The sequence below is a fragment of the Dendropsophus ebraccatus genome, chromosome 1 (assembly GCF_027789765.1).
Source record: "Dendropsophus ebraccatus isolate aDenEbr1 chromosome 1, aDenEbr1.pat, whole genome shotgun sequence".
Taxonomy (NCBI): Eukaryota; Metazoa; Chordata; class Amphibia; order Anura; family Hylidae; genus Dendropsophus; species Dendropsophus ebraccatus.
The window spans coordinates 16,753,066-16,775,430 of record NC_091454.1 but is presented as its reverse complement, the minus strand read 5'-3'; the positions used below and the strand labels follow the sequence as shown (position 1 = coordinate 16,775,430).

General features: G+C 44.5%; 1 protein-coding gene across 1 annotated transcript; it reads left to right on the top strand.

Annotated features, from left to right (window-relative positions):
• Positions 1-1,878: 1,878 nt before the first annotated feature.
• On the top strand, positions 1,879-22,148 carry LOC138772367 (troponin I, slow skeletal muscle-like). The gene is made up of 6 exons (XM_069952720.1): positions 1,879-1,946; positions 9,596-9,727; positions 10,263-10,352; positions 11,869-12,042; positions 12,708-12,813; positions 21,969-22,148. The coding sequence occupies exons 2-5, from the start codon at positions 9,602-9,604 to the stop codon at positions 12,801-12,803; spliced, it is 486 nt and encodes a 161-aa protein (XP_069808821.1). The 5' UTR covers positions 1,879-1,946; positions 9,596-9,601; the 3' UTR covers positions 12,804-12,813; positions 21,969-22,148.
• The last annotated feature ends 217 nt before the right edge of the window (positions 22,149-22,365 follow it).

The window sequence follows — 22,365 nt, the reverse complement described above, 5'->3', positions numbered from 1 at the left end:
AAGCCAACCTGCGTTTTGCCTGCTTATTTTTAAGACTGATTCACGCAGCAAATACGTCAAGTGGGTTTGCACCCTTAAACTTCATTGTGTTCCTGAAATTTACACATTTTTATTAATTTTTACAGCTGTGAAGCGGCATCATGTCTACGGGGTAAGTCCCATTTATATTCTTAGCATGTCATTGGTTATACAACACAAATAAAATGGGAATGGTCCCTGGCGGTCAGAGGTACATTCACTGCTGAGTCCCTGGTGGTCAGAGGTACATTCACTGATTAGTCCCTGGTGGTCAGAGGTACATTCACTGATTAGTCCCTGGTGGTCAGAGGTACATTCACTGATGAGGCCCAGGTGGTCAGAGGTACATTCACTGCTGAGTCCCTGGTGGTCAGAGGTACATTCACTGATGAGGCCCAGGTGGTCAGAGGTACATTCACTGATGAGTCCCTGGTTGTCAGAGGTACATTCACTGATAAGTCCCTGGTAGTCAGAGGTACATTTACAGCTGAGTCCCTGGTAGTCAGAGGTACGTTCACTGATCAGTCCCTGGTGGTCAGAGGTACATTCACTGAGTCCCTGGTGGTCAGAGGTACATTCACTAATTAGTCCCTGGTGGTCAGAGGTACATTCACTGCTGAGTCCCTGGTGGTCAGAGGTACATTCACTGATGAGGCCCAGGTGGTCAGAGGTACATTCACTGCTGAGTCCCTGGTGGTCAGAGGTACATTCACTGATGAGGCCCAGGTGGTCAGAGGTACATTCACTGATAAGTCCCTGGTAGTCAGAGGTACATTTACAGCTGAGTCCCTGGTAGTCAGAGGTACGTTCACTGATCAGTCCCTGGTAGTCAGAGGTACGTTCACTGCTGAGTCCCTGGTGGTCAGAGGTACATTCACTGAGTCCCTGGTGGTCAGAGGTACATTCACTGATGAGTCCCTGGTGGTCAGAGGTATGTTTACTGCTGAGTCTCTGGTGGTCAGAGGTACATTCAATAACTGTTAGCTCATAGACAGATGTACGGTAAATAACTGTTTCCTGTTAGAGGTTCATTCAGGACTCTTATCTTGTGGTCAGTGGTACATTCAACAAGTGTTACCTGGTGGTCAGTGGTTTATTTCAGTAAATATTCCCTGGTGGTCAGTGGTTTATTTCAGTAAATATTCCCTGGTGGTCAGTGCTTGATTTAGTAAATGTTCCTATGTGGTCAGTAGTTTTTTTTAGTAAATGTTCCCTGCTGGTCAGTGGTTCACTCAGTAGATGTTTCCTGGTGGTCAGTGGTAGTAAATGTTCCTTGGTTGTCAGTTGTTTATTTAGTAAATGTAACTTGGAAATCAGTGGTAAATTTAGTGAATTGTCCCTAATGGTCAATGGTACATTCAGTAAAATGTTCCCTGGTGGTCAGGGGGTACATGCAGTAAACTTTGTAGTCACTGTTATATTCAGGTTCATCATAGTCTCTGGTTGTTAGTGGTATTGTCATTGTCTCTTTCTAGTGGCCATATCTTACCCTTGCTTAGTAGCCAGTGTTATAATCCCTGGTGGTCTAGGGAATGATATCCTAACTAAAAAAAAAGTATAAAAATTATATCTATACTTAACAGTTTGACATCAACAAGTCAGAAGTGTATTGATCTGTGACCTGTCTGCCGATATGATTACTGTATATTAGATATATACAGAGAGGGATATAGAGGTCAGACTATAAGATTTTATATCCACTCGCTCAGATTTTTGTTGCGTTTTATGCCTTGTGTATATCCTTACTGACCCTTCCTTCTCTTCCCTTTCGCTATTTCCATGTGTTTTCTACAGGGAAGAGGTGAGTTAAATATTCATTTTTAATTAATAATTGACTGCACCCTCGGCCTTCAAATATCCAACGCTTCATCTTTTATTTATTTCAGAGGAAACCTAAAGTCCCAGCTTCCAGGAGGCTGCTGCTCAAGGTAAGAACAAAGGAATTATTACACAGGTATCATATCTTGCATCGTATTCCACTTTCATATTGAAATTTAAAATAAATGTAAAATAAAAAAAAAAAAAACAACAACTATGTGTCTCCATAGTAACAGACAACAAAAAAATCTCTGTGTAGTCTGATCCTGCAATCCGTTGGTCAACTACTGCCTGTAAAAGAAGAATTAGGCCTTATTCACATGTCCCGTAAAATCGTCCATGGTCGCGGACAATTTTAGGGCCCATTAAATCCTATGTGTGCATTCACACCATCCGTGCCATCATCGGTGCCGCGATCCTTGCCACAGAGAAATAGGACAGGTCTTAGTGCAGATGGCAGCACGGATGATTCCCCCTCTCCCCCGCTCCTGTCACCTGCTCCCGTCTCCCCCGCTCCTGTCTCTCCCTCACTTCTGTCACCTGCTCTAATTTTCCCCGCTCCTGTCACCTCTTCCATCATTTCCCTGTTCCAGGGACCCACTGCCATCACCCCCGCTCCTGTCTCTACCCTGCCCTCTTTCCCCCGCTCCTGTCTTTCCCCCGCTCCTGTCTTTCCCTCACGCCTGTCACTCACTCCCATTTCCTCTGCTCCTGTCAACGCTCCCATCTTCCCTGCTCCTGTCACCGCTCCCATCTGCCCTGCTCCTGTCACCCGCTCCTATCTTCCCCGCTCCTGTCACCCGCTCCCATCTCCCCTGCTCCCAACTCCCCCGCTCCTGTCACCCGCTCCCATCTCCCCCGCTCCTGTCTTTAAACCACTCCTGTCACCCGCTCCCATCACCGCTCCTCTCTCTTCCCCACTCCTGTCACCTGCTCCCATCTACCCCGCTCCTGTCACCGCTCCTGTCTCTTCCCCGCTCCTGTCACCTGCTCCCATCTCCCCCGCTTCTGTCTCTACCCCGCACCTGTGACCTGCTCCCATCTACCCCGCTCCTGTCACCGCTCCTGTCTCTTCCCCGCTCCTGTCACCTGCTCCCATCTCCCCCGCTCCTGTCTCTCCCCCGCTCCTGTCACCTGCTCCCATCTACCCCGCTCCTGTCACCGCTCCTGTCTCTTCCCCGCTCATGTCACCTGCTCCCATCTCCCCCGCTCCTGTGACCTGCTCCCATCTACCTGCTCCTGTCACCTGTTTCCATCTCCCTCGCTTCTGTCTCTCCTCTGCTCCTATCTCCCCTGCTCCTGTCTCTCCCCTGCTCCCATCTCCCCCGCTCCTGTCTCTCTCCTGCTCCCATCTCCCCCGCTCCTGTCACCACTCCCATCTCCGCCACTCCTGTCTCCCCCTCTCCTGTCACCGCTCCCCCAACCCAGCGCATCTAAATGGATGCAAGACTGTTTTTCATGGAGCGGACAAAATCACTCCGCATCAGTTCCATAGAATTGAAAACAAGTCACTTGTTACATAAGGTTTCTAGCCACAAACTGCATTGGGTACACAGGACGCAGTGTGTCAAGGTCTGTAGCATATAGCGTTGAAGGGAATACATAGAGCCTTAGGTAACTGAGAGAAGGGAGCATGACTTTAGGTTTGTTTGTAGTCTGTTACTATGGAGACATATAGATCTGCATCAGAATAAGTGCCACATGATCACGTGACCAAGATGGCCACCCAATAGAGGTCTAAGGGACCACCTCAGTCTAACATATGGAGAATCAGGAAAGAGAAGGGCTGAGTTGTTCTCTTATCTCTCTGCCCGTTCTAGTGGTCGGTTAGGATCTGAACACTTGGACCTGAACCGTCAACATTTCACTTTTTTTTTTTTTTTTAAAGTGACAAGTACACCTCAATTCAATAATCAATGCAAAAAATGCTACCCAGTCTGATGGAGACCGTCTCCCATCCATGTATAAGTATTGGACAGCACAAATACAGATAATTTAGATTGACAATGCGATAAAATAACTCACATGACCAGTAGGAGAGAACCGCCCTCTCCCTGGGTGCTAATGGTGTCATCCAGGGGATATTCCCTGGTTCAAGTCCCTTAAAGGTGTACTCCACTGGGGGGGAAAAAACAACATTTTTAACTGGTGTCAGTAATTATAAAGATATGTAAATTACTTGTACCTAAAAATCTCCAGTCTTCCAGTACTTATCAGCTGCTGTTTGTCCTGCAGGAAGTGGTGTATTCATTCCAGTCTGACACAGTGCTCTCTGCTGCCACCTCTGTCCATGTCAGGAACTGTCCAGAGCAGGAGAGGTTTTCTATAGGGATTGGTAGTTCCTGTCGCGAACAAAGATGGCAACAGAGTGGCAAAGAATACACCACTTCCTGCAGGACATACAGCAGCTGATAAGTACTGGAAGACTTGAGATTTTTAAACAGACGTAAATTACAACCCTATATAACTTTCTGACACCAGTTTATTTTATTTTTATTTCTTTTTTTTCGCTGGAGAACCCCCTTAATCTATTGAAAAGACAGGGATGCAGGTGTAGACAGGGATGTCACCATCATAATCCCATGCATTCTGCATTATTCCAGACAATTTTGATGAGCTGCATTGCCAAAAAGTCTCATATTCCAGAAAAAAAAAAAAAAAAAAAAAACCCGTTGGAGGAGAAATACCTTTGCGGTTGGCACACACAGAAAATTCCAGCCTGTCCTCAGTGTCTGCGAGAGAAAGGCATCCTATCATGCCGCTCAGCCGTGAGTGACAGATGTGAACAGAGAACAATTGTCCGCAGCCCCAGGGCGGCTTACACCACCCCGTCACGTCTACACCCCAGCCGCGTCCGGATCATCAGGGGAATAATATTGTCTTTACAGGACATCCAGGTGCAGCCCCGGCAGGATAATCACAGGGAAGCCGCCATTTTTAACACCTTGTAATTTTTCGGGTCGATAAGTCTGACTGAAATATTTCACGTATCTACATAGAGGTCGGAGCTCCTAATCTTCTGCATAGGCAGAGATATAATAGGGGAGATTTATCAAACATGGTGTAAAGTGAGACTGTCTCAGTTGCCCCTAGCAACCAATCAGATTCCACCTTTCATTTTCCAAAGAGTCTGTGAGGAATGAAAGGTGGAATCTGATTGGTTGCTAGGGGCAACTGGGCCTGTTTTACTTTACACCATGTTTGATAAATCTCCCCCTATATATTTTGGGGGGAACCTTGACTGGTTGTATTATATGGGCTCTAGCTGACCTTGTTTATTGGGTTACATTGTTAAAGGGGTACTTTAAAAAAAACAAAAACAAACGGGTGCTAAAAAGTGACAGAGATTTGCGATCGCGCTGCAGCGTGTCATTAACCCCTCCGCGATCGCGGCGTTTAAGTGTAAGTGACAAGAGCATCTCCTGTCACTTACCGATCGGGACCCCCAAGGACCACTGGAGGTCTCTTACCTTCCTCCGTGCGGTCTGATCGGCGCTCTGCTGATTAAAGGACAACTCCCGCGGGACCCCAAAAAAAAAAAAAACACAGACACACACAGACACCATACTCACCATCTCTCCGGTGACGATCGCCACTCGATTCGCCCGCCGTCCGCCTCTCCGTCGCCGCCTTCCGCCATCCAGCGATGTCTCCAACTTCCGGGTCCAGGGGATGGAAAAGGCTGCCAGTGCGCTTGCGCACCGGCAGCCTTTTCATTGGCTGGAGCGCATCACATGGCTTCCAGCAAGCTCAGCCAATCAGGGCTGAGCAAGCTGGAAGCCATATGATGCGCTCCAGCCAATGAAAAGGCTGCTGGTGCGCATGTGCACCAGCAGCCTTTTCATCCCCATTCACTTTGCATGAAGACGCCGAGGAGGAAGAAGACCCGGACCGCCCCTCGGCTCTGACGTCGTCGTCACCAGATGCCGCCCCGGAGAAGAGGACCGTGACGATCGTAATAGGTAATGTATACATTCCTTAACTTCCGGAGTGGGGGGTCGGGGGTCCGAAAGTGGGGGAAGGGGGCCAGGCCGGGTATTTAACCACATTACAAAGTTATATAACTTTGTAATGTGTGTTAAATGAGCAAAAAAAAATTTTTGTGGGAGTTGTCCTTTAAGTCTGCCACAATGCTATGCCATAGGCAGTGTACAGTGTATGTAATCTAATGATTGCATGTAAAAGTTCCCCAGGGGGACTTAAAATGTGTAGGGGAAAAAAAAAGTGTGTAAAATGTGTAAAAAAAAAAAAGTTTTTAAAAATACCCCAAAGCCCCTCCCACAATAAAATTTAAAATCATCCCCCTTTCCCATTTTATAAATAAAACATATAAAAATAAATAAATAAACATATTATATACCGTAGTGTGCGTAATTGTCCTAACGGCGTAAACGAAAAGAGGGGGAAAAAAATCATCAGGATTGCAGATTTTTTGTTACATTTTATATATAAAAAAAATTAATAAAAAGTGATTAAAAACGTCCGATCTTCACAAATATGGTATTAATAAAAATTAGAGATCATGGTGCAAAAAAATGACACCCCATACAGCCCCGTAGGTGAAAAAATAAAACCGTTATAAGTGTCACAATAGGCCCATTTTATTAATAATTAATTGCAAAAAAAAAAAGGATTTTATAAAAAAAAAAATATATAGCATTAGAGAATCTGTGTAACCTGCATATGGTTGTGTTCGGACTGACGTATAGAGTAATGGTATCATGTCGCTTTTACCATATAGTGAATTACGTAGACACAGGAACCCCCCAAACGTTACCATATTGCATTCTTTCTTACGATTTCACCAATTTATATCTTCATAAATAATATATTTGGGATTCCATCATACATGTTATGGGAGAATGAAAGACGCCATTACACAGTACAACTATTCCTGTAACAAACAAGCACTTACATGTCCTGTAGATAGAAAACTGAAAGTGCTGGAGCTCTTAAAAGGGGAGGAGGAAAAAAACAAAATGCAAAAATGAACATTGGAGCGGTCCACTGGGTCTTTTTGGGCTTGGTCCTCAAAGGGTTAATAGAAGTAAATTACAAATATCTGGCACTTTATGACACCAGTTGATTTAAAGGAAAATTATTTTCACTGGAGTACCCCTTTAATGAAGGCACTAGAGATGGGCGAACCTGAAGCACGCTCAGGTTACTCCGAGCATTTGATCGGATGCCGCCCTAGGGAGTCCTGGAAAACATGGATAGAGCCAAAGGCCATGTTCACACAACGTATGTTTAGCATAAATAACGGCCGTTGTTGCTATTTGCAATTTTTGGGGCACTTTGACTGGCACTAGTCATACAGGAATTCTTACCAGCACTTTCCATGGAGTATTTTGGCAATTTTTTTTTCCCAGGAACTGTGCAAATTTTTGGTCATGTCCTGTAAGGAGACTCCTGTACTGTATGTTATGTAATATGGGTATATCGTGTACGGCCAGATCTGCCTTATCTCCCTGACCAGAAAAACCACAAAACGTCTCTGTGAATCAGCAAGTGAGAAGCAAACCAGAGATATATCCCAGGGACTCCGCACACGGGACGTCCACCTTATCAGGATGAGGACTATATTATATAATATACAGTTTCCACGTGCAAGCGTTACATGTGATGTTGCAAAAACAAAACTATAAAACATATATATAATATAGTAAGTAAAAATACAATAAATAATAAAATTATTCACTTAATATTACATTATACTAATAGAAATCATAGGTAATGTTATAGGACAGCAGACCGCATCTGGCCAGTTAGATCTCTAGGTCTTACACCCTGACTGGTGGCAGGCACGCTGTTGAGGATGTCAGGCAGGGTCAAAGGGCAAGTAATTGAAATGTGTAGGTCACGGTAGCTAAGTCTACTTCTGTTTGTATCCCATATTGCAGCCCCCAGACCAGACCTTGAAACAAACACAGACACCAGACTAAACACCTAAACTAATACAGGCTCCAGAATTAATACCAGACCCATAAATAAATACGGATCTGAGACTAAATCATTGACCCCAGATACAGACCCCATACCAGACCCCTAAGCGGATAAAACTCCATACCAGACCCCATAACAAATACAGCCCCCAGACCAGACCCCTAAAACTTGCAAACCCCAGGCTGAATAAAGAATAACCCGTACCAAACAGATACATAAATATCATTTTCTCATAATGAATACAGACCCCAAGTCAGACCCCTAAACTAATATAACCCTCAAAACAGACCCCTAAACTAATATATCAAGCTAGACCCACAAAAATAATATGGACCCCCAGACCAGACACCTAAACAAACCCGGCCCCCTAGATCGATAAACCTATACAGAGTCGGGAACAGACCCATAAACTTATACAGTCCTCCAGACCAGACCCCTAAACTACGGTAATACAGACCCCAGACCAGACCCCTAAACTACGTAAATACAGACCCCAGACCAGACCCCTAAACTACGGTAATACAGACCCCAGACCAGACCCCTAAACTACGGTAATACAGACCCCAGACCAGACCCCTAAACTACGGTAATACAGACCCCAGACCAGACCCATAAACTACGGTAATACAGACCCCAGACCAGACCCATAAACTACGGTAATACAGACCCCAGACCAGGCCCATAAACTACGGTAATACAGACCCCAGACCAGACCCATAAACTACGGTAATACAGACCCCAGACCAGGCCCCTAAACTGTGGTAATACAGACCCCAGACCAGAACCCTGAACTAATAAAGACCCCATACCAGACCCCTAAACTAATACAGACCCCAGACCAGATCCCTAAACTAATACAGACCCCAGAACAGACCCCTAAACTACTACAGACCCCAGACCAGACCCCTAAACTAATACAGACCCCAGACCAGACCCCTAAACTACTACAGAACCCAGACCCCTAAACTAATAAAGACCCCAGACCAGACCCCTAAACTAATACAGACCCCAGACCAGACCCCTAAACTAATAAAGACCCCAGACCAGACCCCTAAACTAATAAAGACCCCAGACCAGACCCCTAAACTAATACAGACCCCAGACCAGACCCCTAAACTAATAAAGACCCCAGACCAGACCCCTAAACTAATAAAGACCCCAGACCAGACCCCTAAACTAATACAGACCCCAGACCAGACCCCTAAACTAATAAAGACCCCAGACCAGACCCCTAAACTAATACAGACCCCAGACCAGACCCCTAAACTAATACAGACCCCTCCCTATTTAAATACAGAACCCAGACCAGATCCCTAAAATAATACAGATTCCGGACCACTAAAGTAATATAGACCCCAGAGCAAACTTCAAAACAAATACAGACCCAGATAGACTGATACACAGACATGAGACACTATGAGACATACGATATTAACATACATATACATACAATATATATACAATATATACATACATATACATACAATATATATACAATATATACATACATATACATAATATATATACACAATATATACATACATATACATACTATATATATATACACAATATATAAATACATATACATACTATATATATATATATATATATATATATATACACACAATATATACATACATATACATACTATATATATATATATATATATATATATATATATATATACACAATATATACATACAATATTTATATTTTACAGTTACGTATCTCATGTTATTCTTGGACCTTTAGACTTTTGTCCTGTTATATTCTCGTATTCGCTGGACGTTACGCTGACCCGTTTCTTTCATAGACTCTTATGCTCGCAAAAGCCAGTGAAGAACTAGAAAAAGAGATCAAAGAAACCCAAGAGGAAAAGGCGCGGATTCTGTCAGAGAATGTTCCCCCCTTACAGCATCAGGGGCTGAGCCTCCAGGAGTTACAGGTAAGGTTTTATAGATGTAATGCTATACTAGGGGGCGCTGTGTACCCACTAGATGCCTCACTTTACTGCAGACCTGTTAGAAATATAAGAAGAGTTGTCTGGTCTATAAAAGCCATTTTCATTTCTTTCCAGTCTGACACAGTGCTCTCTGCTGCCACCTCTGTCCGTGTCAGGAACTGTCCAGAGCAGGAGCAAATCCCCATAGAAAACCTCTCCTGCTCTGGACAGTTCCTGGCATGGACAGAGGTGGCAGCAGAGAGCACTGTGTCAGACTGTAAAGAATACACCACTTCCTGCAGAACATACAGCAGCTGATAAGTACTGGAGATTTTTTTAATAGAAGTAATTTTTATAACTTTCTGACACCAGTTGATTTATTTTTTTTTCCTCTGGAGTACCCCTTTAACAGTTATTGCCAGAGCTGATTTCTGGGATTCAGGGGCAAGGAAGCCCCAGACCATCTTTACTTTACCATATTACATCAGGGTATGGCACATGTACCTAACATTTATATTTTTTTTGCCTTTTTTTTAAGCAATTATGCATAAAACTTCACAAACAGATCGACGTGGTGGATGAAGAGCGTTATAATATTGAAGAAAAAGTCAAAAAGAATGAAATGGACGTAAGATTTCTTCAGATTATCTTTGTTGGTTCAACATTACATTAACTCCTTCTGGATCAAAGTCTACCCAGTTGTTTTGGGGGTCATTACCTTTTCATATCCTTATTCCCACAATTCCAAGGGCAAGAACCCCAGAGAACTCCACAGATGGGTAACCTCTCCTTCAGGGGTATTGTCAGGCTTGGCTTATTTAATCCCCAGTCATGTCCTTAGGCTTCTTAATAGAGTCAAACACTGACTTGCATAGAAATCATATCTATCATTTGGAGTGGAGCATGAATGGCCTATAAGTCTCCACGCGTCTTTATGGCGCTCTCCTCATAGAGAAAAGTTATGACTTTGCTCCTTCAACGATGGTCATCTCTGCAGCCAACCAGCACTGTGTGCCAATACAGAAACAGAGGTATATATAAGGGTGACCTCTCCTGGGGAGTTTCTGTCTTGGCTTATTAAATTCCCAGTCATGTGCTAAGGTTTCTTAAAGGAGAAGTACAGCGCAGGGCAAAAAATTACTACTGTTGGGGATCGTCAACGTTCTCCAGACCCGAACACTCTGCATTTGACGCCCGGCGGCTGGAGAAGTTGGATGCAGCCTTAGGGCTGCCAGGCCTTATCCATGTTTTCTAGGTCAGCATCCAACTTCTTCACCCGCTGGAAGTCTAGTGCCAAGTGTTCGGGTCCGGAGAATGTTGCCAATCCCCAACAGTTGACGAGTCCGCTCAACACTACAAATAACACTTCCATATAACTGCATAAATAATAACGCCATAACACCATATAGTGCACAAATATTACCAATAAACACTAAATGACAATGCGAGATAGAGTGCTTAGGCTTCTAGCAACTTTGCTCTATCCGGATCAGTTCCTTTACTTCTTGTGGCTACTGTCCTGCACTGTGTTCCTCTTGTCCATGGTGTGGGTTAGGATGATCCCTGACTTGTCCTCTCTAGTAGTGACTTAACACTGCATAGGGTGTAGTAAGGTTGCTTGAGGGAAAACTGTAGGGAGCATCCTACCTCTACAGAATCTAAAGTAAGAAGACCTTACACTTTCTCTACCCATGTGACTTCCTTCCTACAGCATGTGCACACTGTGCTGTGAATGGGTGAGGAGTGCGTGTGTAAGATACAAGGAGAGAGATGATAGGTTAGAAAAAGAAAGAACTCTCATTGGTGTACAGATCCAAATAACCCTTTAGTTCCTACTGCAGTGCAATATCTGTATATAAGTACTTGTAACAACGACATCTAGTGGTAAAACTTTGGTACTGCTACATTACCATTTACTCTTATAAGTACAGGCTTTTGCGAAGGGTGAAGCCGATAGCAACACCCGTGGTGGGACACCACGCTTACAACCCAATATAACCTTGCCACCAACATATATTATGCAACCATATAGTGCACAAATTATACTAACATACAGTGCTCAAATACAGTACGATATAGTGTTTAAGTTAGGTCGCTCTATGGTAATATTAAGACTCTTTGTGGTCTCCTTCCTCCCCCCTCAGATTGAAAGCTTAAATATTAAGATTATTGAACTCAGGGGAAAATTCAAGCGCCCAAACCTGAAGAGAGTGCGAATTTCCGCAGACGCCATGCTTAAAGCCCTGCTGGGTTCTACACATAAGGTTTCCATAGATCTGAGGGCCAACCTGAAGTCGGTCAAAAAGGAAGACGAGAAGGTAAGTGGCCTGTGACTGAAGCAGCTGGACGACCATATATGGACAGCTTAGTGTGATGCCAGAGCTCTGAACCAATCAGATGTCTTCCCCACTTTGGCCCCTCCTCCATCATCTTGCTCCTCCTCTATCCTCTTGCTCCTCCCTGTCAGTTTTACACTAGATGGATTTTTTTTATTGTCTGGGGAGGTTTTTAAGGGGAACGATGCTGACAGGTGACCAGTCCCTTACGAGGAGGGATCCCGCTCCTGATCTGGTCTCATCCGGTGGCCTCTCCCTGTGTCTGTGATGGTCTTTGTACTCGGTTCTTTATCGTCAGGATCTCTCATTGCCACTAATCCCATAAAGCTGTTGTTTGGGTGTAGCGAGTACATCTCAGGAATCTGTCAGCGGCAGTAATAATTTTACTGTCGGCCCCGGGCTCTTTAGGCTTCTGCTGCACTTGATGCATATCTGGAGTCATAAGCGGATTTGCTTTTACTGTTGTTATATACTCATGTGTCCTGGCTCGACAATGGGGATGGTCCTGGCAACTCTCTGTAGTATACCAAGTAGCCTACATACCTAACACTAGTCCCTATGGGACCGCAGATATGGTAGGTGGGTGTCACATATTCAGGCCCTTGGCTTCTGTATAGGTTACATTGGCTATTGTTTGCACTTTACAGGAGAAGGCTGTGGAGGTCACTGACTGGCGTAAGAACATTGAAGCCATGTCCGGCATGGAGGGCAGAAAGAAGAAGTTTGACACCAGTAATGCATAAGGTTATACAGGTAATGCATGGCCACCTCATCCGCACCTCTGACCACTGGTTTACTCACTAGTCCCATTGCCTATTTTACTAGTCAGGCTGCTCTAGTCCGTACCACTAGTCCCATTGGTTTGGCCAATAGTCCCACTGCCTACACTAATCGTATCTTTCTATTTACTAGTCCCACTGCCTACATCACTAGTCCCATTGCCTATTTTACTAGTCGGGCTGCTCTAGTTAAACCTATCTGTATCACTAGTCCCATTGGTTTGGCCACTAGTCCCACTGTCTTCATCATTAATCTCATCCTTCTAATTACTAGTCCCACTGCTTACATTACCAGTCACATTGCTCTTGTAACTAGTCCTACTAGTTACAGTACATTACTAGTCCCATTGCTCTAGTTACTAGTTCTACTACTTGCAGGACATCACTATTCCGAGTACCTACATGACTAGCCACATTGCTATAGTCACTAGTCCCACTGTCTAGATTACTAGTCACATTGCTCTAGTCAATAGTCCTACTACTTACAGTACATCACTAGTCCTAATACCTGCATCAATAGTCCCATTACTTTAGTCACTAGTCCTATTACCTACAGTAGATTACTAGTCCTAATACCTACATCCCTAGTCACATTGGTCTGGTCACTAGTCCTACTACTTACAGTACATCACTAGACCCACTGCCTACATCACTAGTCACATTGCCTACATCACTAGTCACATTGCTTTAGTCACTAGTCCTACTACTTACAGTACATCACCAGTCCTAGTACCTACATCACTAGTCTCATTGCTCTAGTCGCTAGTCCCACTGTCTACATTACTAGTCACATTACTTTAGTCACTAGTTTCACTGCCTACTGTACATCATTAGTCCCATTGCTCTAGTCACTAGTCCTACTACTTACAGTACATTACTATTCCTAATACCTACATCACTAGTCTCATAGCTCTAGTCATTAGTCCCACTGTCTACATCACTAGTTACATTACTTTAGTCACTAGTCCCACTGCCTACATCACTAGTCACATTGCTCTAGTCACTAGTCCTACTACTTACACAGTACATCACTATTCCTAATACCTACATCACTTGTCTCATAGCTCTAGTCACTAGTCCTACTACTTACAGTACATTACTAGTCCTAGTACCTACATCACTAGTCACATTGCTCTAGTCATTAGTCCCACTGTCTACATCACTAGTCACTTTACTTTAGTCACTAGTCCCACTGCCTACATCATTAGTCACATTGCTCTAGTCACTAGTCCTACTACTTACACTACATCACTAGTCCTAATACCTACATCACTAGTCTCATAGCTCTATTCACTAGTCCTATTACTTTAGTCACTAGTCCTATTACTTACAGTACATTACTAGTCCTAATACCTACATCACTAGTCACATTGCTCTAGTCATTAGTCCCACTGTCTACATCAGTGATTTTCAACCAGTGTGCCGTGGCACACTAGTGTGCCGCGACACATGGTCGGGTGTGCCGCAGGGAAAGTTCCCTAAACTATGGTGCCCCTGCAGATCGCCCCACTGCTGCTGTCCGCCTCACCTACTGGCCGCCTGTAGTGCCCGGACGTGCTCCTCCTATCCAATCAGCGGAGACCGGGAGCGTGGTGCACCGCAGGAGCACGTCCGGGCCCTACGGGCGTCCAGTAGGTGAGGCGGACAGCAGCGGCGACCATCTCAGAGGAGGTGAGGAGGAAGGGGGGGAGAGAAACCTGGGGATGGAGGAGAGAAACAGGAGAAAACAATGGGGGAGAGAAACCTGGGGATGGGGGAGAGAAGCATGGGGGAGAAAAAGGGGGGGAGAGAAGCATGGGGAAGAGAAACCTGGGGATGGGGGAGAGAAACAGCGGAGAGAAGCAGGGGGGAGAGAAGTTTGGTGGAGAGAAGCAGGGGGGAGAGAAGTATGGTGGAGAGAAGCATGGGGGAGAGAAGCACAGGAGAGAAGCATGGGGAGAAGTATGGTGGAGAGAAGCACAGGAGAGAAGCATGGTGGAGAGAAGCATGGTGGAGAGAAGCATGGTGGAGAGAAGCATGGGGGAGAGAAGCATGGGGGAGAGAAGCACAGGGGGGAGAAGAAAACAGGCCCAGGTTTCACACTGAGTGAGTATAAATACATTTAGAATCTATATTATTAACTATATGTATAATATGTACTGTTTTAGTATCATTTTTTGCCATTTTGGTTGGTGGTGTGCCCCGGGATTTTTTAAGTATAAAAAGTGTGCCGCGGCTCAAAAAAGGTTGAAAATCACTGGTCTACATTACTAGTCACATTGCTTTAGTCACTAGTCACACTGCCTACATCACTAGTCACATAGCTCTAGTGAGTAGTCCTACTACTTACGGTAAATCACTAGTCCTAATACCTACATCAATAGTCCCATTACTTTAGTCACTAGTCGTAATACCTGCATCACATAGCGCTAGTCACTAGTCCTACTGTCTACATCACAAGTCACATTACTTTAGTCACTAGCCCCATTGCTCTAGTCAATAGTCCTACTACTTACAGTACATCAGTACAGTCCTATTACCCACATCACTAGTCACATTACCCTAGTTACTAGTCCCACAGTCTACATCACAAATCTCATTGCTTTAGTTACTAAATAGAATAAAAAATTATATAACCTTATTAAAAAAAGTGTAAACATGTTTTTAATTTTTTAATTCGTACCAGTATCTCCCCCATGACTTTCTGCCTTTACATAGTCACTACGTTTCTGACTACCGATAATCCGGAGTATTTGTTAATCCAGTAGTCAGATTTTATTTTGCCAGATAGTGATTGCTGAGATTGTCAGATGAAATCAGGCACCATGTGCCATCAGCTGTACTGTACTTTCATGCTGACTCACCAGCCTGCTGCGCTGCATTGTGGGAGATGTTGTGCAATCTTTAGACAAAGGCACTGTTACATCAAAGCGATATAGATCTACATTTCCCATAATGCACTACAGCAGGTTGTACTGTAAAACACAAATAATAATACACTTTGCACTGTAAATTTTTACTGTTTTTAAGATTTACGCTTGCTGTCAGTGAATGGAAAGAGTAATTGGGGGAGATTTATCAAACATGGAGTAAAGTGAAACTGCCTCAGTTGCCCCTAGCAACCAACCAGATTTCACCTTTCATTCCTCACAAACTCTTTGGAAAATGAAAGGTGGAATCTGATTGGTTGCCGGGGGCAACTGAGCCAGTTTCACTTTACACCATGTTTGATAAATCTTCCCATTGTTTATATTCAGAGGAACGTGCCCTGAGCTTCTCCTGCTGAAATCTTATAAAAACTAAGGGGGAGATTAGGTCTTAAGGAGATACTTTCTCGAATTTTTCGCGACTGAGTTTGTGACGGCAAGCAGTCTTGCAATATACTCTATTTATTTTTTATGTTTTCTATGTTTAAATCGACATAATACATATGCCCACTAGGTGTCTCCCTTCCTGCTAAATTGCGGTCTATGCTCCTTCCGTGCTGATATTTGGTCTTTTCTCTGTTAAAAAAAAAAAAAAAAGAGACCAAACACATGAAGTCCACGTCCTTTAGGCGCTCACAGACATGGTTTGGTATTGATTTACAGCCAAGTCTTCACTGTGCATGTGTGCAGCTGCTGCACATCCACCTTCAGTAGCATATAATCCTGCTGGTGCTCGCATTGTATGGTCAGCTCTCCTTTCCCACACCACCAAAACCTCTGTCACCACACAGTGACATTATACTGACTGAATTGTTGCATAACAAAGAACATTGTCTCCTATAAGCTGCAGAGCTGATAATAGAATTAGCAAATGTTAATACTGTATTTTCTGGAGTATAAGACAACTTTTTAACCCCGAAAAATCTTGTCAGAAGTCGGGGGTCGTCTTTTACGCCGGGTAGGGTCGCCCCATCCGGTTGGGGGGCTCAAAAATGGCCCGCATCCCCACCGTATGGGGCAACCATTTTAAAAAAAACAACAGTTAACTCACCTGGGCCCGTTCCCGGCCTCTGCGCGTCTTCTTCTCCGCTCCCGGCCCAGCCTGTGTGACGTACACTGACTGCGCCGGGGGTGCCCAAAGCTCTCCCGAGCAGCCGAGCGTCTAATCGGAGACGGAGCAGTCAGTGTACGTGACACTGGCTGCGCCGAGAACGGGAGCAGAGAAAAAGATGCACGGAGGCTGGGAACGGGCCCGGGTGAGTTAACTGTTTGTTGTTTTATTAATTTAGCTGCAGTTAACCCCTGCCTGACCACAGCAGGGCTGCGGTCAGGCAGGGGTTAACATTTTCTGGCCTATAAGGCGAACCCCTGACAATCTCTTTAACCCCTTAGCGACCCATGACGTATCTGATACGGGGTGTTCAGAGCGTGCTCTGAACGGCGCTGATCCCGGCTGACATGGGCAGTGCCTCTATTAGCCGGCGCGGGTCCCGTTGCCGCGCCGGCTAATTAAGCCTCTAAGTGCAGCTGTCAAACCTGACAGCTGCACTTAGATGCTGTGTTCTCCCTGTCCCTGGTGTCTAGTGGGACGGATCCGTTCTTCTGCCCGTGCTGGGCCTCAGCGTCGGAATGACGCTGATCCCGGCTTGGCAATAGATTGCTATGGCCTGCAGCAGGCCATAGCAATCTATGACAGATCTGATCGATCTTTGCTGTGTATATACAAGTCCCTCAGGGGGACTTCTAGTTAAAGTAAAAATAAAAGTAAAAAAAAATTTTATTAATAAAAAATCCCCTCCCCTAATAAAAGTCCAAATCACCCCCTTTTTCCCATTTTATAAATATAAATAAATAAATAAACAAATAAATAAACATTTAGTATCGCCGCGCACGTAATCGCCCGAACTGTTAATCACATTCCTGATCTCGCACGGTAAACGGCGTCAGCGCAAAAAAATTCCAAAGTGCAAAATTGCTCATTTTTGGTCACATCAAATCCAGAAAAAATGTAATAAAAAGTGATCAAAAAGTCGCATATGCGCAATCAAGGTACCGATAGAAAGAACACATCATGGCGCAAAAAATGACACCTGACACAGCCCCATAGACCAAAGGATAAAAGCGCTATAAGCCTGGGAATTTTAAGGAACATATATTTGTTAACAATGGTTTGAATTTTTTACAGGCCATCAGATACAAGAAAAGTTATACATGTTACATATCTTTGAATTTTTAAAGACTTGAGGAACATGCATAACAAGTCAGTTTTACCCCAGGGCGAAGGGCGTAAATTCAAAACTACCCGAAATCAAAACAAATTCCTTTTTTTTTTTCAATTTGACAGCGCAAATGATTTTTTTTCCAGTTTCGCAGTATATGTTATGGAAAAATAAAGTCTGTCATTGAAAAGTACAATTGGTTTCACAAAAAATAAGGGCTCATGTGGGTCTTTAGGTGAAAAAATGCAAGTGCTATGGACTTTTAAACATAAAGTGGAAAAAGCAAAAGTGCAAAAACAAAAATTGACTTTGACCTTAAGGGGTTAAAAGTCAGGGGTCGTTTTATAAGCCCAGTCGCCTTATACGCCAGAAAATACGGTAATATAAGTAGCCTAAGTTGATTGCCCTCAGCTGATATACAACCTGCATGATGGACAGGTGTCTTTCCTGTGAGCGGCAAAGACTGGGACTTCCTGTGTTTGGTCTTTTTTTTTTTAACAGAGAAAAGACCAAATATCGGCACGGAGGGAACATAGAGCACAGTAAGACAGGAAGAGAGACACCTAGTGGCCATATATGTATATATGTATGGGTTTACACAGATAAAATGTTAAAAATAAATAAAGGAAGTATATTGCAAAACTGCTTGCGAACTTGCTACCAATCCTTCAGATGTATTCAAGGGGTTCTCCAGGCATGAGGACCTTTTTTACTATGACTGGGGGTGGGGAGGTGAATGAAGACGTGATGTTTCAAGCCCGCTCAGCCATTCTGTTGGTGAATGGCTGAGCGGGCTTGAAACATCACGTCTCAAGCCGGGTCATAGACCAGGAAGCGTCCGGGAATCAGAGACTGGGGTAGCAGGATGCGGGACCCAGCGCTTGGACCAGGGAGGTAAGTGGACGTCATTACTTTCATCCGCCCCCTCCCTGGCCGTAGTGAAAAAAGCCCTCCCTCCTGGAGTACTCCTTTAAGCATGCAGAAAAACTGATCGATAGACATTTTATTGATTTCAGTAGCAGCCATGTAATACTTAATTTGTCCTGCGGAGGTGCTGCAGGATAACAGAACACTTGTTGCTGCATACCCTTGATGATTACTGGGTGTCCTGACATCTACATCTTATTGAGAAGGGACTGTTCTTAGTAAAGTGGATTGTAATAGGTAACCACAAGGCCAGTGTGAACAGTGGTGAGCAGCGAGAACATATTCCTGTATGGCGCGTAGATATTTGACTCCCGGCCAGCGATTGTATATGCGGAGAGGTGTGTTACCTGCATAGCTATTGTCAATGTAACAGACAGAGGAGAGGGTGAAGGGGAATACAGGGACTATTCAGTATATACTAGAAGAAGAAGGGTTATGTCTGCAGACAGGGTGAGACAGTCCTTCAGCAATGTGATAATCCAGGACTCTATTATCAATGGTTCTATTATGTTGTGGTAAATACTCGCTCTATATATAATGCTGCTCGGAATTCTTTGTTTGACTTTGCTGGTGCTCATCTTGACTTGAGTCGATGATAATCACATGAAGGGCTGGTGGGTGTGCTTACATAGCGCCATACAGTGCCCTCATAGTTCCATACTGCCACCTCATAGAGCCAAATAGTGCCCACATTGTACCATAATGTCACCTCATAGAGCCAAATGTTGCCCTCATAGTGCAATACTGTCACCTCATAGAGCCATACAGTGCCCTCATAGTGCCATACTGTCACCTCATAGAGCCATACAGTGCCCTCATAGTGCCATACTGTCACCTCATAGAGCCATACAGTGCCCTCATAGTGCAATACCGTCACCTCATAGAGCCATACAGTGCCCTCATAGTGCCATACTGTCACCTCATAGAGCCAAATGGTGCCCACATTGTGCCATACTGTCACCTCATACAGCCAAATGGTGCCCTCATAGTGCAATACTGCCACCTCATAGAGCCATACAGTGCCCTCATAGTGCCATACTGTCACCTCATAGAGCCAAATGGTGCCCAAATAGTGCAATACTGTCACCTCATAGAGCCATAGAGTGCTCTCATAGTGCAATACTGTCACCTCATAGAGCCAAATAGTAACATAGTGCCATATTGTCACCTCATAGAGCCATACAGGGCCTCATAGTGCCATACTATCACCTCATAGCGCCATACAGTGCCATACTGTCACCTCATAGAGTCATACAGTGCCCTCATAGTGCCCATACTGTCACCTTATAGAGCCATACAGTGCCATATTGTCACCTTATAGCAGGGGTGGGGAACCTTTTCCATGTCGAGGGCCGGTCGGGCATTTATAAAATCATTCGAGGGCCGCATACCGTGCGCAGCAGGGTAGCGTGGGTTTGCAGCACCCGGGGCAAGGCAAAGTATTGTTCCCCTAATGCCCCTGCTATTGTAGTTAACCCTCTGTGATGCCCCTTGTACCTGATGTGAATCCTTAGTGATACCCTGTAGCCTGAGTTAACCCCCCAGTCATGTCCCTGGTAGCCTAGTCAGCCCCCCGTCATGTCCCTGGTAGCCTAGTTAACCCCCCAGTTATGTCCCTGGTAGCATAGTTAACCCCCCAGTCATGTCCCTGGTGGCCTTCTTAACCCCCTCAGTCATGTCCCTGGTGGCCTTCTTAACCCCCTCAGTCATGTCCCTGGTGGCCTTCTTAACCCCCTCAGTCATGTCCCTGGTGGCCTAGTTAACCCCCCAGTCATGTCCCTGGTGGCCTAGTTAACCCCCCAGTCATGTCCCTGGTGGCCTAGTTAACCCCCCAGTCATGTCCCTGGTGGCCTTCTTAACCCCCTCAGTCATGTCCCTGGTGGCCTTCTTAACCCTAACAGTCATGTCCCTGATGTCCCGCGGCACAGGGGTGCCGCGGGCCGCATCCGGAGGTGTCAGGGGCCGGATGCGGCCCGCGGGCCGGAGGTTCCCCACCCCTGCCTTATAGCATGCTCCATACAGTGCCCTCATAGTGCCATACTGTCACCTCACTGAGCCAAATGGTGCCCGCAAAATTGTCACCTCATATAGCCAAATGGTGCCCACATAGTGCCATATTATCACCTCAAAGAGCCAAATGGTGCCCACATAGTGCCATACTGACAACATAGTGCCATACTGACAACTCATAGCCAAGTAGTGCCCACGGTGAGCCATACTGTCACCTCATAGAGCCAAATGGTGCCCACATAGAGCCAAGTGGTAACCCCATAGAACCAAGTGGTGACCACATAGAGCCATACTGTGACCACATAGAGCCAAGTGGTGACCTCATAGAGCCATACTGTGACCACATAGAGGCATACTGTGACCACATAGAGCCAACTGTTAAACCATACTTTGACCACATCATTTGACACCACTTCTTACACTTCAGTCGCTGGTGTGTTTGCCCACATAGGGCCATACTGTGACCCCATAGAGCCAAGTAATTCCCATATAAAGCCTACATTGTGTATAGCAACACAGTGTTCACATACTTTGCTCACATAGAACCAAATGGTGCCCACATTTTCTCATGCAAGGACTAGAAGGCCATATATTACTAAGCTATTTCCACATAAAGCTATGAAGTGCCCAAAAAGTTCCATACCATAACCATATATATCAACACAGTGCTCACAATGGGTCATATGTTACTTGTCCTGTGCTGATTTGGAGTTATATCATACCTTATAATCCAGTCACCTTGAGAACACATAGTGCCCACACAGTACCATACTATACTCACGTCTTTCTAATACAAGAAGCCATTGTGACCCATGTGTCTACTACTACAGCTTATACCCAGTCATATAAATAAGTAGAGCTGAGCCAGGAATGAGTTGCAGTACCTGATACCTCCACTGGGATAACCATAGAGCTGTAAGAGTTACTGCAGTAAAAAAAAAATGGCTCTGCGGGGGCGGGGCCTTCCCCAATCACATATGGATTATTAAATAGCCCTAGCTCAGTATATAAAATTTGCTATGATAAAAATGGTGAATGATGATACAATGTGACTTTATGTTTTGCAGGAGAGAAGAAAAAGAGGAATTTCATGTTTTTTAAAAATCTTAATAAACTTTATGTTGGATTGTTTCTAGTTCATCGCCACTTGAGTCTTCATGCAGCAACCGTGCACTTACATAGTGTCTGTCTTATTGTGTTATTGTTAATGTAAAAGAAGCAAAAAATAAAATATCAAGTATTCTGTTTATATCATGTCCAGTTGTGATTTTTCTTTTTTTTTTTTTTAATTATTATTATTTTTTTTTTCATATACAGGGTGGTTCAAAAGTCGGTGCACAGTATGTGTAAAAGGGTTGTGAAGGGGGAGATTGATCGTAAAGTGAAACTGGCTCAGTTGCTCCTAGCAACCAATCAGATTCTACCTTTCATTTTCCAAAGAGCGTATGAGGAATAAAAAGTGGA